Genomic DNA, 15,639 nt, shown 5'->3' on the forward strand with positions numbered 1-15,639 from the left:
TCCGTCAAATTAATGTACATTAATGTGCACTCTTGTTCTATCTCTTCTGTCGTACACTTTAATCGGCATATGTGGTTCACGAACGAATTTAGATTCAACGACATCGAAAGTACTATTATTTTAATTTTGGATAAGTGAAATATTCATTTTCATACATAATAAAATGGTATATTGGTATGAAATTTAGGTGTTAGATATGTAATTACATATAATTGAGTGGTATGCAAGCAAAATTTCCTTCTTTTTTTTTCATTTAAATTTGATGGAACAGCTTATCTATGGTTAAATTTTCTTACTAATTGTTAAAACTCTATAGAAATAGCATTAATGAAAGCAATGATGCGACGGTCTTTGGAGCAATAAATACATAAAAATTAGAAGAAATGTACCTCACAATGCTGTGTAAATCATGGTTTGTTATTTATAAATTTATCACTTAACTATCACTAATTTTAAAATATATATTTATTTATTTTAATGTTTTTATTTAATTTTAAAAAATGACTAAAAAGATACCCGAGGAGTGGAGGAAGAGCATTTTGGTTTCATTTTTGAGAATAAAAGTGATGAACAAGAGTGCAAATTATAGAGAAATTAAGTTGATGTGTCATGCTTTAAAGTTAGGCAGGTCTACCATGGAAGCTATACATTTATTGAGAGGTTTGATGGTGAAATTCAGAGATAACAAGTAGAATCTAAATTTTATTTTTATTGATTTAGGAAAAGTTTACGATAAGGTTCTAAGAGATATACTTTGTAGAGTTCTTGAGAAAAAAGGTGTTGATATAATTTATATTCAAGTTATTAAATATATGTATAGTATAGTTGTTACTTGTGTTCGAAGTGAGGGAGGATTGACCCAATATTTTCCTATTTTTGTTGGATTACATTAGAGATTGGCTTTAAGCCCATATATTTTTTCTTTAGTTATGGATGGTCTTACTGGACATTTAGAGGAGGATGTACCTTGGTGTATGCTTTTTGCTGATGATATCCTTCTCGTGGATAAGACGAGAGAAAAAACCCAGGAAAAACTTGAATCATGGAGGTCTACATTGGAGTCTAAAGGCCTTCATTTGAGTAGAACTAAAACTAAATACATGGAATGTAATTTTAGTAATAGTAGTAGCTCTAGTGACAGAAGTGTAACTTTGGGCGATCAAATTATTAAAAGGTGTGATCGATTTAGATATCTTGAGTCTGTTGTTGAAAGCGATGGTGATATATATGGGGATGTTAATAGTAGAATCAAGTTTGGTTGGTTGAAGTGGAGGAATGCTTTGAGCCTTTTGTGTGATAGAAAATTACCGCTTAGACTGAAAGGAAAATTTTATAAGACGGCGTTGAGACCTGCAATGCTCTATGACACTGAATGTTGCCCTTTAACAAAGAAACATAATACTAAGTTAAGTGTTGTTGAGATGATAATGATTAGGTGGATGAGTGCTTTACACTTAGAGACAAAATGCGAAATGAATTTATCTTTGATAGGGTTAACAGACAAAATTAGAGAAAGTCGGCTTAGATGGTTTGGTCACATTCAACATCGACCATCTGATGATCTGATTATTTGACTTAATGGTAAGAAAGGCAGAGGTAGACCTAGGAAGACTTGGGCTTATTGTGTAAAAAATGATCTTAATTTATGAGAACTAAATGAAAATATTACACTAAATAGGACACAATGGAGAAAAAGGATTAAAGCAGTCGACCCCACGTAATGGGATTAAGGCTTTGTTGTTGCTGTTTTTATTTAATTTTCAGTTCTTTGATTGTCGTACATCAACAAATAGAACGAGTATAATTCTCCTTTAATTGATCATATTCTTATTATTTTTGTTAGCTCTAGAAAGCTATTTATTTATTATTATTATGTTTTAATTTGCCTGGTATTTAAGACTATGGGGATTTGTTTTATCTTCTTTTTGTAATTTTGTAGAACCTATTGGTAAAAGACTTATTTTTTGTTCTTAAAATATGGTTAAGCTCGAGGCGATTGAATCTTTTCATCTTCACACATGTATTGAACACGGACATTACTTGAACACATGTGAGTCTATCAAATACTATATAGAAGTGTTTAATTTTAATAATATTTAGAAAAAAAAAAAATGAGTAGCAAATGTGTTGACACGTGTTTTAAATTAATGAATTAATTTTTTTTTTAAAAATTAAAATTAAAATTTTTAAAAATATTTTTTTATGTTTACTTAAAAAAAGATTTATGTAATTACCACTCATTTCTTATATATTTATACATCTAACACTTAAATAATAATTTTTACATATATGTAAAAGGGTGTATCACTTTTTAATGTTGACAAGAGCTGTATATTAGATTTGCTGAAAGATTTTGGGTGGCATAAATGTAATAACCAAAATTTAGGTGTTGGATATGTAAATACATAAGAATTTGGCGATATTCATGTGACCCTTTATTTTGTAATGAATAATTGATTAAGAAAATCTAAATATTTATGTATGATAATAATATGTTTTTTTTGGCTATTTAATAAATTAAACAATTAACTATAAACATATTAAAGATTGTTTGGGATTTTTTAATCTTTTTTATTCTTATTCTTATTTTAAATATTTTAATTTAAATTAAAACATATTTGATTTTGATAACTGTTTTTAAAAATTATTGAAAAATTTTAATATTTTTTTATTATTTTTAAATGCAATTTAATTTATTTTTAAAAATAAAAATATAATATATATAAATTTTACCAACTAGAACAAAAAATAATACTATTAAATTTTTTTTTCTCTTTTATATTATTATTTTTTTTTTTTTTATATATATATATATATATATATATATTATAATAGTGTGCCTAATGGATGTTTATGTCCTATATTTTTAAGAAGAGATGGTCTATATCCATGCAACATAGATGCATAAGAATACATATAAGCCTTTCAAATGAACCCTTTGGAAAATTTTGTAAGCATTTAAATGATTGATGTGAGTGCAATAGATATATATAGTAATTTAGATACATAACCACCTAATTCTTATATAGTTACATTTATAACATTTTAATATGATAAACTTATGAATGAAAATGTGTGTTTTACTTTTAAAAAGTAAGAAAGAATACTATTTTTTTATGCTATTAAAGATTTGAATGTTATACATGTAAATATAACAAAAATAAGGCGCTAAATACACAAATACATGAGGATTGCGGTATGCATGTAAATGCCCCCCAACTCCCAAAAACCAAAAAAAAAAAGGAAGAAATCAATCATAGTCAATTTTCTAACCGCCAATATTGGATCAATTCACCAAAAAAAAACTTAAAATCTTCAAATGAAACCATCTTATCAAATCACTTAAACTTACTCTCCACTCAAAATGAACTCACCAAGAGAACTCTCTAAAGCCAATTCATCCTTGGCTTAAAACTCATTGAGAATAGTTCCAAGTAGCTGGACAACTATAAGCTAGCAAAGGCTTATACATTGTTACATCAAACATAATTAAATTTTTCTATATAGTTTTACATGTTTTACTCATTATATATATTTTGTAGCATTCAAATTTCACCTAAATTCATAAATAAGAGACCAAAAGAGGAGCAAATTGCAAAAAATTTGGAGTGCAGTTGGTAGAAAGAGAGAGAGAGAGAGAGAGTAATAAAGAAAGGTAGACAATACATTTTACACGCATGGTATAGAGAGAGACTACATGGTATTCAGAACTAGTTAAATATGAACACCATAAAGTTTGAACCATAAATTTAGGGACATTTACATACACAGCTCACGATTCTAATGTATTTCCATGTCTCGCACCTAAATTTTATTTTTTTTTTACATTTATACCACCCAAATCCTTCCTATCACGTAAAAAAAACCAGTATTTTGACTTTTAAAATGTTAAATACCCATTTTCATGCATACGTAAGGCGGCATATATGTAAAAATTAAAATTTAAGTTTTTGATATATAAATACATAGGAATTAGGTGGTATGTATGAAAATTTTCCTTTTTATTGTTATGAATTGGAAGTTGACTCCCTACTTCCCTCCCCCAACCTTGAATGTTTAGTTGAATCTCCTGTTTGTGGACTAAATAACACTCTTTTACCAAGCCTGGGACTCTCTTCTTGTTTTAGTTCACTTATGCGAGGACTGAATGCTCTATCTGAGAGTGTAGGACTGTACAAACCTCTGCGATCGCTGGCTGGTGTTGCTGTGGAGCTATTTCGTTTAGGACTGTTTATGTGCTTAATCTCGCCGCGACTTCTCGTGACCATCTCGTCAAGAATCTCCCCACTTTGAGAAAAAGACGGCCTCGCGGCTCCTTTAATCTCCTGCTCCAGAAAAAAAAAAAAGGGATTTTCAGCAAGATATAAGTGTCAGTCAAAATGTTATGCTGACTCTATCAAGGGGCTATTTTAGTCTCAGAGTTTATAAAAGTGTGAATTTAGTCCTAATATCCTTTTAATGAGGGCTAAAATAGTCTTCAATTGGGATTATTTTGGCCAATGTTAAAATAGTTTGAGGACTAATTTGACACATTTATAGACTTGGGGACAAAAATGACCTAATATAAATAGACGGGACTATTTTAGCACTTGACTGGGTTGAGTTTAAGGACTAGCACATATGGGTGTGCGCGTGAGTTACAAAAAAAAAAAAAAAAAAGAACACCTATACATCATAATTCAAGATCTTGCCAAATTCTAAAAATAGAAGCAAACTAAGCTCATTAATGAAATAATAAGGAAAAGCACATGATAATAATTTGTATTTCTAAGTTCAAAAGAGCCACTTTCGTAGTTACTCATCTTCATCATCATCATCATTGGCCATAACTTTACAAACGAGCTGCAGCTAACGCAATGCGATGCTTCCTGGTTCTTACAATAGAAGCTGAAAGTTTGAGACTTTCTCGTGCGCTCATCTTAAAATCAGTAAAATTATGCATTTTCTACTTATTCAGTGCCTAATCACAAGTTCAATGAAGTTCTATATAAAAGAATTTGAAGACGGTGCCAAAATAGATCCCTGATCGTTTATATGGAGTCATTTTAGCCCCAGAGTTAATAAAATTGCCAAACTTGTCCTTACACTCTTTAAATTGGGTTGAAATATTTCTCCATGGGGTTTATTTCGGCCCATATTAAAAGAGTATAAGGACTAAATTGAAGTTTTTATAGACTTTGGGATTAAAATGTCCTTTTCAAAAGAGTCAGGAGACTATTTTGACAAATTTCTCAAAAGGATAATAACAACTAGAGATCAACTTCAACTAGACTTAATCCGCATTCGAATACTCTAAGGTCAAATTTTATGGATTAAAGCACTAAACTAACCATTTCTAAACCGAATGGAAGCGCCGGAGACTCCTCGTATTCCGCCGCATCCAAGTCTGTAAGGTGAGCCCCTTTGAAGAGCTTAGGAAGAAGATATTGTCTCGCAGGAACTAAAAGCATGATCATGAGTGGAAAAAGAACACCAGCAATAGGAATCCAAGTAATGCCGAAGCATACAAGCAGATAAGCAGTCTGGAAGAATGTGAAGAAAGCTATTGTCTTGAAGGGAACAGTTTCCACAAAAGCTGCATGGTAATCTTCAAGCACTCTGCAAACAAAGGTTTTTTCTTTTTTTTGGGTAAGATTTACATCTATGCCACTCAAATCCTATGTATTTACATATCAGACACCTAAACTTCACTTTTTACATGCATACCACTTTATACACATAGGTGCATTTCAGTTTCTAAAAATTAAAAAGGTAGTTCTTTTGGATATGATTTAAAAGATTTTGGGTGTTAACAATGAAAAAAAGTAAACTTTTTAAAGTACTTATTTACATTTCTAACACCAAAACTTCACGCACATACCACCTTACTTGTGCTTGAAAAGGTGCAATTCATCAATTCAAAGTTAAGAAAGTGATATTTTTGACGTGAAATAAAATACTTTGTTGGTATAAATGTAAAAGCAAAGTTTTTTTAAGTACTTTATTCGAGGCACGGGCTAAATTCTACTTGTGAAAAGAAAGGTGAGAAAGATTTACTTGTATCTTCTGCTTGGTGCAGTAAAGAGTAGGAGAATCCTCTCCCAGAATTGGTTTCCAGGCAGGCTCTCTATAGCCATGAAAGCAAAATAACCCCAAAGCACAGAAGTCGGAATCTTTCTCAGAATTGGCATTGCAGCCAGACAGCAACCCACCATGGAAGACTGCAACAAGTTGCTGAGTCGCTGCTCTTTAACTTCGACAGGCAATAGATCATCGATCTCTTTATCTATGTCGAACACCGTCTCGTCCACTGGAGCATCGATGCTTCCCATTCTCGAAGCCATTTGGATGGTAGATTCCTTTAGTTCTTTCAATCCCTGCACAGATGGTTTTCAACTCCAGCGAAAAATGAGTTCTCTCAACATTTTGGATGAATGTAAGCAAACACGAATAAGAATACCTGAACGGATTGCTGCTGGTAGATCAGAGGGGTCTGCATTTGCTGAAATACTTCTTCCATGTTACTATATAATTGGCTTAAGCTTGAATTCTTGTTCATGCTTCGTCGCGCACTTGCTACTAATTGGTTTCGAAGCAGCTGAAGACGGAACGAATGTTAATACAAATTCAAGATACTATAAATCACCTAGGGGTGTCAAAAATTGACCTCACATGTTAACTTGACCGGAACTCTACTTGAAAAATCCGAATTTGTGTTGACCCGGATAATTTTTGGGTCTTCTAAACCATTTACTTTTCTGGGTCTGGTTCAGGTTGACCCACCAGCCCAAAGTTGACCTGAAACTTATCCACTAACCTGAAATTGACTCATAATTAATTTGCCAACCCAAAATTGACCCAAGATTGACTCAATATCGACCAAAATCTAACCCGAATAGCGGTTGTCTTATTTTAAGCAGGTTTTATCAGGTAAGCAAATTGAAGGTGAGTCGTAGTTTGGTTTGGACTTTTCAACCCATTTGACATTCAGGTTGTGTTAAGGTGAAACAGTTTTGGGTCGGCTTAATTTCGGGTCGGACCCGTACAAATGTGAAACCGAATTGACAAACCAGGCACGGAAGCTATATGATCTTATTTGGATAACATTTTCGAGGATCTTGAGTAGCTTACTTGATGCTTGAGAGTAGCTAAACTCTTTGTATGCATCGGCGATTGGGGGATAACGCCATTTGAGGGGGGTACGCCAAGAAGGCCACAAAGTAAAGTCTGCAAAATTAAAGTGAGCTTTTGAAATTAGTGATCGTCAACTTAATAGAAATTTTACATACATGCCACACAATTCTTATGTATTTAAATATTCAACACCTAAACTTTTATTTGGTGTCATAAATCTAAGCATGAAAAGGTGTATTCATTTTTAAAAGTCAAGTAAAAGCAATATTTTTGATGTGATATTAAAGATTTGAGTGTTGTGTCAGTAAATATGAAAGTTTAGTTATTAGATAAGTAAATACATAAGAATTATGTGGTATGTATGAAATACCCCTAACTTAGTTTGATTAAAGTGGTTTGTAAAAGCTTTAAGAGAAATAAGGGAAGGAAGAGGAATTAGGAATGTACCAAAAAACCCAGAAGAAGTAAATCATAGTGAAACGAGGGAGGCTTTCGCAAATTGAATTCTTTTTGCTGTGCAAGCTGAGATGCCACACTGTGATCAAAATAATAAAGAACGGCTATCATGGTAGCTGGGATAAATGCCCCAAGTATATAGAGCACCGGCATATGTGTCATTTCCTGTTTGATTGAAGAGTGTTAATTTTTAGTCTTAGGAAAGCATTAATGAAAAAACAAAGTGTGAAAATAGTCCGCTGTCTATTTACATGGGATCGTTTTAGTCCCAGTTTATAAAAGTGTCAAACTAGTCTCCCTGCAAAAATTCCAAGGACTAAATTGGCACGTCTTATCACAGAAAAGCAGCTTTGCAGTTTCTAAATGATAAGAGTCATACCTTAATAACAGTCCAATTTTCATAAGCACCAGGAGACCAAGGATTTGGGCTGAAAAGGCGTCGTGGTATTCCTTTAGGAACACTACTAGAAGGTATATAAGAAACCGCAGTCCATACCAAAATCATTAAAGGCACCCCATAGTCCGCAATGAAACCTCTCAACCAGCCTGCAGTAATAATTTATTCATCTTAGCTTTAAACAACTAACAAAAGATGATTATTAAAGGAAAGACACACCAATATATGCATTCAAAATTTGCATTAGAGTACTTTAAATTGTTAAATTTATAATTTTTATTATGAAGACATACCGCAACCATATCTCCAAGATCTCGCCTTTCTACTTCTCAATGCAGTAATTACAAGGCCAAATGATAGAACAAGAGCAAACATTCCATTGCTAAATCTCCAGGATGGAATAAATTCTAGCGCCTTTTGATCTTCCCTTTTGGGTATACGGAACTCATCCACGAGCCCCTATAAGATATGTACACAGAATCTTCAATGTATTTTGATCATGGTTTCAATCATTTCAACATGAATTCCAATGAAGTGGATAATTTTTCATAACATATTTGATGCTTGTAGTCTGAATAAGTTTGGAGCTATTTGGGATCGCTTTTATTTTTTGTATTATTTTATTTATATTTTTATTTGAAATACATGTTTGATATATTATAATAATTATTTTTAAAAATACTCAATAATTTTTATACATTTGGAATGTTTATAAAAATAAGCTAATTTGTTTTTGAAAACAAACAAGAAAAAAGTGAACTAAATAAACATTTTCTTAATAAAAACAAAAGAAAAAACAAAAAAACAAAAAAACAAAAAAACAAATGATCCCAAACAAGCCCTAAATCTCAAGTAAGTTCATGATTTTTATCAAGTCCCTTAGAAGTGTCATAAACTTTATAGATTCCAAAAATTAGATTGGCAGATCAACTTGGGCCATTAAAAATTAACATTAGCAGCTTAAGATATTGAAAAAATAAATGTACGCTTTGTTTAGCGCATTCCAATCAATTCAAAATGAGGGGACTAGAAAAATCAGTAAGAAAATTATGATAATACTTTGAAACATAACTACTCATGTGAGAAGGCACTTGACAAAAAAAAAAAAGTAAGTTTACATACATACCACACAATTCTTACGTATGTACACTCTAACACCTAAACTTTTAACTTTTACATTTATAACAACTTAATGTCGAAAACTCATGCCTGAAAAGATTTATTTTACTTCTAAAAAGTAGGCGATAGTAGTAATTTTGATGTGATATTATAGAATTGAGTGTCGTGTATGTAAATATATGAAAGTTTGGGTATTAGATATGTAAATACATAAGAATTATGTGGTATATATGTAAATGCCCCAAAAAAATAATAAATAATAAAAAATTATCACTTTTATAAGTTTCTCACAAGAGAGTCATAAATGTAAATTTGAACCCAAAATATCAGAATTCAAAGTTATTAACTTGTAATTTAAGGCAACTCAACCTCAGCAAGTAGTCATTTTTCTTTTTATAACAAAGAGAGTGCTGCAAAAAGTTTCTTTATACCTTTTAATCTTTAAATCATAACTTTATAGTTTAATAACTTACAGGTAAATGGAACTATTTGATAAAGAAATCCTGATTTAAGCGGTGTTATCACAATATTGAATTCAATAAACCTAACCACATCACTTGTAAAGCTGTAACAAGCACTAGAACTTAAAAAAAGGGGCATTTACATACAAAGCACAAAAGTTTTATATAGTTACATATCTCACACCTACTTTCATATTTACACACCACTCAAATCTTTAATATCACATAAAAATGCCACTATTACCACTTTTTAAAAATGAAATACACATTTTCATGCATAGGTTAAAAGCACCAAAGTGTTATGTTATGTACGTAAATGTATATGAAAAATATGTCAACGCAAATCTTAAGGTAAACGGATGGATCTGAAGCGAGGATTGATCAATTGGACGCCTTATTGACGATCGAGATTAGATGCTAACGGAGAAGGCGTTGAGGTCAGGCGATTGGAAGAATGCAACGAATAATTTCCTATAGAATGACGATCGACTCCAAAGACAATCGACGAGTTGCTCAGTCCCGGACTCTGTACCAATAAAGTTAAGGCGTAACAAACGGTCGACAGACTTCTCATCAACCAAATATATTCGCAGCCTTATTATACTCTAATGTTCTTATAATTACTAACGACCCCCCTCAAACATAATAATGAGGGGGCAGACTTGTAATTTTGTAGCAACTGTGACCTATTCCTCTAAATAGGGGATCCGTGCCATGAAGAAAGGCTAGACTCTTTTATTGTGCCCTCTCTCTCTCTCTAAGTACGTCCTAGCAGAACAGTATATCCCTTGGGTGTGTTACTCGGACATTTTCGGATTCAACAATATGATGCCAGGGAATCCTTTGTGATTGTCGGCTCCATATTCTATACCTCTAGCATCTCCTTGTGGAACTTCATGACATTTTTTGCCTCTGCTTTACGTGCCATAGAGCTTCCAAATCCTTATGGGGCTTTTAGGCACTAGCAAACGATGTCATAAACAACTTTTTGAACTCTGCAGAGGAAGTAATAATTCCAAACTGGAGTCCATTCAACACCTAAGATCTGTATCCTTCAGCGTGTTCTAGAACAATCAATACTTCCATGCATAAAAAAGTTTGAGAAGGCATATACCTGGCTCAAAGAATGTAATGAGATTGATCGGATCACTCCAACCCTTATATAACTCCAAAGATGGAACCTTGAACTTTTTGAGGAACTATGCATCAATAATCTGTCGGAAGAATGCATTCTTTAGTCGAAGGTATTCTTTCAATTGTCCCGGTTGTGGTATGTTCCTTGGCATGGATCCAACACTATCATGGTATTGGGATTATTCCACTAGTTTGGCTCATTGGGTCATCTGATGGCTTTGGGGTTCAGGTGCTTGAGGATTAGGTTGTGGAAGAAATTGTGCTCTCCCCTCGAGCATCACACTGCTCAGTTTTTCCATCTGGCTCACTATTTGATCTTGAAATTTCTGAATTCGTTGTTGCATAAATTCTCAAACGTAATAGTTATTAGAAGTTTCCCCTAAGTGAGTTTCTTCTATGTGACACGCTCTTCTTTTTAAAGGCATGACTCCACAATCACTAAACCTTTTTAAGATATTGAATTCCTAAATGTTCTTCGGCTCACATTCAAAGGATAGAGCATCGGACGGATGAGAGGAATAAAGAAAAGAGAATAGCGAGAGAATGTGAGTAAGAGAGAGAAAGAGGAAGTCCACAATAGCTTCAACTCTCTTGGAATAGAATCAATAGTCCTCCTGGAAGAACTGACTCCCCTACTTATAGATCATATGAGTAGCCTAATAAAATACATGTTTATCCTTAATTAAATAGGAACAATATAAATTATTAATGAACCATTATATATTTACATATTTGTAACCGCTGTTGGTATCTTTTTACCTTAGTAACTGTTTTTGGTACCGTTTCTCATTAGCAACAAATACTGGCATTGTTTCATATTTGTAATAAATCGGTCTCCTAATTTTTTTTTAATCGGTTGATGGATCTTTGGTCGTTTTCCTGAGGGAACCCTTAATGAAGATTTCCTTATCCTTAGTAAATGTTTATTTAATCAGGCAGAGGGTGTATCACTATAAGATAACGGGCATCCTTCTTTTATGAAAGTGGTCTTCTTAAGGTGTTGGTAAGTTCTATTGTTGATCTTCTCTAAGAGTGGCCCATAATCTGTTGAGTCTTAGCGATTTAGATGTACAGTGTTCCTTAGCCAAAAACAAAAAAAAAAAAAAAAAAAGAACTTTATTGATCAAGAGAAATCCAGACGGAGTACTGAATCAAAATCTAAAAAAAAAGAGTGAGAGAGAACTCCAAGCAGGAGCCGAAGAGTGCATTGCTCGCATTGGAGCTTTAAAAGCTACTCATGTGAGAAGGCACTTGACAAAAAAAAAAAAGTAAGTTTACATACATACCACACAATTCTTACGTATGTACACTCTAACACCTAAACTTTTAACTTTTACATTTATAACAACTTAATGTCGAAAACTCATGCCTGAAAAGATTTATTTTACTTCTAAAAAGTAGGCGATAGTAGTAATTTTGATGTGATATTATAGAATTGAGTGTCGTGTATGTAAATATATGAAAGTTTGGGTATTAGATATGTAAATACATAAGAATTATGTGGTATATATGTAAATGCCCCAAAAAAATAATAAATAATAAAAAATTATCACTTTTATAAGTTTCTCACAAGAGAGTCATAAATGTAAATTTGAACCCAAAATATCAGAATTCAAAGTTATTAACTTGTAATTTAAGGCAACTCAACCTCAGCAAGTAGTCATTTTTCTTTTTATAACAAAGAGAGTGCTGCAAAAAGTTTCTTTATACCTTTTAATCTTTAAATCATAACTTTATAGTTTAATAACTTACAGGTAAATGGAACTATTTGATAAGGAAATCCTGATTTAAGCGGTGTTATCACAATATTGAATTCAATAAACCTAACCACATCACTTGTAAAGCTGTAACAAGCACTAGAACTTAAAAAAAGGGGCATTTACATACAAAGCACAAAAGTTTTGTATAGTTACATATCTCACACCTACTTTCATATTTACACACCACTCAAATCTTTAATATCACATAAAAATGCCACTATTACCACTTTTTAAAAATGAAATACACATTTTCATACATAGGTTAAAAGCACCAAAGTGTTATGTTATGTACGTAAATGTATATGAAAAATATGTCAACGCAAATCTTAAGGTAAACGGATGGATCTGAAGCGAGGATTGATCAATTGGACGCCTTATTGACGATCGAGATTAGATGCTAACGGAGAAGGCGTTGAGGTCAGGCGATTGGAAGAATGCAACGAATAATTTCCTATAGAATGACGATCGACTCCAAAGACAATCGACGAGTTGCTCAGTCCCGGACTCTGTACCAATAAAGTTAAGGCGTAACAAACGGTCGACAGACTTCTCATCAACCAAATATATTCGCAGCCTTATTATACTCTAATGTTCTTATAATTACTAACGACCCCCCTCAAACATAATAATGAGGGGGCAGACTTGTAATTTTGTAGCAACTGTGACCTATTCCTCTAAATAGGGGATCCATGCCATGAAGAAAAGCTAGAATCTTTTCTTGTGCCCTCTCTCTCTCTCTCTCTCTCTCTCTCTCTAAGTACGTCCTAGCAGAACATTATATACCTTGAGTGTGTTTCTCGGACTTTTTTGGATTCAACTATAAATGTGAAAGTTCAAGTGTGAGATTTTTAAATACATAAGAATTGTGTGCTACGTGTGTAAATTTCACTAAAAATAATTTAAAAAAAGAGCGGAGATTTCACTTCTTACTTTAATAGCCTGTTGCATAAACAGCATCGCTATCAGCATACCAAATAGCTCACCAGCCACTCTGGTAAATCTATTTATAATTGAGCATGCGCCGAGAATAGACAGTAGGAATAACAGGAAAGAAGTCCACACACACACCCTGAAAGTATAAAAATAAAGACAAATCATAGATTATGTTGAAGATAAAATTATATAAATTATCATTGATAGAACCACAATTTACATAAAATATTGCATACATACCACACAATTCCTATGTATTTACTTATCTAACACCTAAACTTCAATATTTTTGCTTGCATAACATTCATACCATTAAGAACATATCAAAAACACTACTATTACTAGCTTTTTTAAAGTGAAATACACATTTTTCATAAGTAGGTTTTGATGTGACTATGAGACAGAAAGTTTAGATGTTAGATATGTAAATACATCAGATTTGTGTGGTATGTAAGTAAATTTCCAAAAGTTCATCTTTATGTGAAAGCTTACCATGCAGTCCAAGCCAGAAACAACTTTCTGCCTAATTCTTCTTTATCTTTCACAAAATTAAACATGAATGTGTACATGAGGACTGTAGGTTCTGCAACTCCAAGGACCAGCAAAGGCTGACCTCCAATTATTGAGTGTATTATCCCACAAATTGCAGTGGATGCTAGGGTTTGCACTGCTGTAATCACACCATCTGTTCATAATCCAAGTTTTAATTGAATTAAAATTCACTTTCCACAAACCCAAAAAAAAAAAAATCAATAGAATATGTAATTTGTTTAGTGTAGGAATTAGGGTTCCAGATAAAAGAGGGCAAAAAGATTTAACCTAAATTTAGAGAGGTAAAACTTCTACAATCTACACTTGAAGAAAAACTTTTGAGTAAAATTTATATGTTTTTACCAGTATTTCTCTCCAGTTGCTCTCCAAATGAAATTACAGGAATTGCTGAAGCAAAGAAGATGTAGGTCGTGGGAGCCAGAATTCTACCAACAATAACGAAAAATGAGAAATAAATTGAGAAAAATAGCATAAAATTTCGGATTATAGAACATAATGACATGAAATTTAAAAGAGAGAAAAATCTGAAAATCTGAAACAAATTCTAACAATACCTAACGCCTGACCGGAACCCTCCAGTCCAGTCCTGCTTGTAGCACAGAAATCTCCCTTTTAGATCATTTTTTATGCCTCTGAAAGGCACAAATGTCTCCTCCATGCTCCCTCCGATCACTCAAGAACTCAAATTTTCAGATAAAAATACGGATTACATATCTGTTCTTCGTCCCAACTGCGCAAATGCAAGTGCCCTACGATCTTAAACTTTCCACCAAAAAAACAAAGAATTGAAACTTCTTCATAGAAGTAGAGATTCGGAACAGAGACCAGAAGCAAAAACAAAAAAAAAAAAAGAACTTTATTGATCAAGAGAAATCCAGACGGAGTACTGAATCAAAATCTAAAAAAAAAGAGTGAGAGAGAACTCCAAGCAGGAGCCGAAGAGTGCATTGCTCGCATTGGAGCTTTAAAAGCTGGGAGAGAAGGGGAAACACTGGAGAGGATGGCGGGCATGTCTATATATACTTGGAGCATTTACATAAATACCACGAAATCTTTATGTATTTAAATATCTAACTCTCCTATTCTTCACTTTTTATATTTACCACCCATAATTTTCACTTTAAAAAAAGTGAAATGAACCATTTCATATTAGTAATGTGGTAGGTTTGTAAAAATTTAAATTTAAATGTTAGATATGTAAATACATAAAAATTGAGGAATTGAGTGGTATGTATGTAAATCTTCCTATATATTTAATTTTATAAAGTTAGCTGTTGGTATATTTGAATTCGAATCTTATCTGTCAAAAAAAGCTCGTTGTTCGCGAACAGTTTGTGTTCTGTTCCTCAATGAGTTCGTGTTCGATTCATTCAATAAATAAACAAGACAAACATGAATAAATTTTTTTCGTTCGGTTAGTTAAGTTAACCAAATACGAACAGTGATGCGTTCATTCGTGTTCGAATCGTTATTGTTCGAATATAAAATAATTTAAAATAATTATATATTAAAAATTTATGATATTTAAAAAAATTAAATTTTATAAATTATAATTCATAATAAATTAATAATAATAATATATTAATATACTATATTAATAATATACTAATATAGATATTATATATTTATATTATATAAGTTATATAATTAATATAATATATTATTTATATATATTAATATTAGGGATGTCAAACTGGCTCGTCATTCGCGAACA

General features: G+C 32.3%; 1 protein-coding gene across 1 annotated transcript; it reads right to left on the reverse strand.

Moving 5' to 3' along the window:
- Positions 1-3,947: 3,947 nt before the first annotated feature.
- LOC110030337 (boron transporter 1-like) lies at positions 3,948-14,770 on the reverse strand. The gene is made up of 12 exons (XM_020733006.1): positions 14,480-14,770; positions 14,268-14,350; positions 13,866-14,058; positions 13,371-13,509; positions 8,260-8,425; positions 7,949-8,115; positions 7,561-7,734; positions 7,111-7,206; positions 6,440-6,577; positions 6,037-6,356; positions 5,331-5,598; positions 3,948-4,325 (listed from the first exon to the last, which is right to left on the reverse strand). Exons 1-12 carry the CDS (start codon positions 14,581-14,583, stop codon positions 4,008-4,010), a joined length of 2,166 nt encoding a protein of 721 aa, XP_020588665.1. The 5' UTR covers positions 14,584-14,770; the 3' UTR covers positions 3,948-4,007.
- Positions 14,771-15,639: the final 869 nt, after the last annotated feature.

This window comes from Phalaenopsis equestris, unplaced genomic scaffold, assembly GCF_001263595.1.
Source record: "Phalaenopsis equestris unplaced genomic scaffold, ASM126359v1 Scaffold000702, whole genome shotgun sequence".
Lineage (NCBI taxonomy): Eukaryota > Viridiplantae > Streptophyta > Magnoliopsida > Asparagales > Orchidaceae > Phalaenopsis > Phalaenopsis equestris.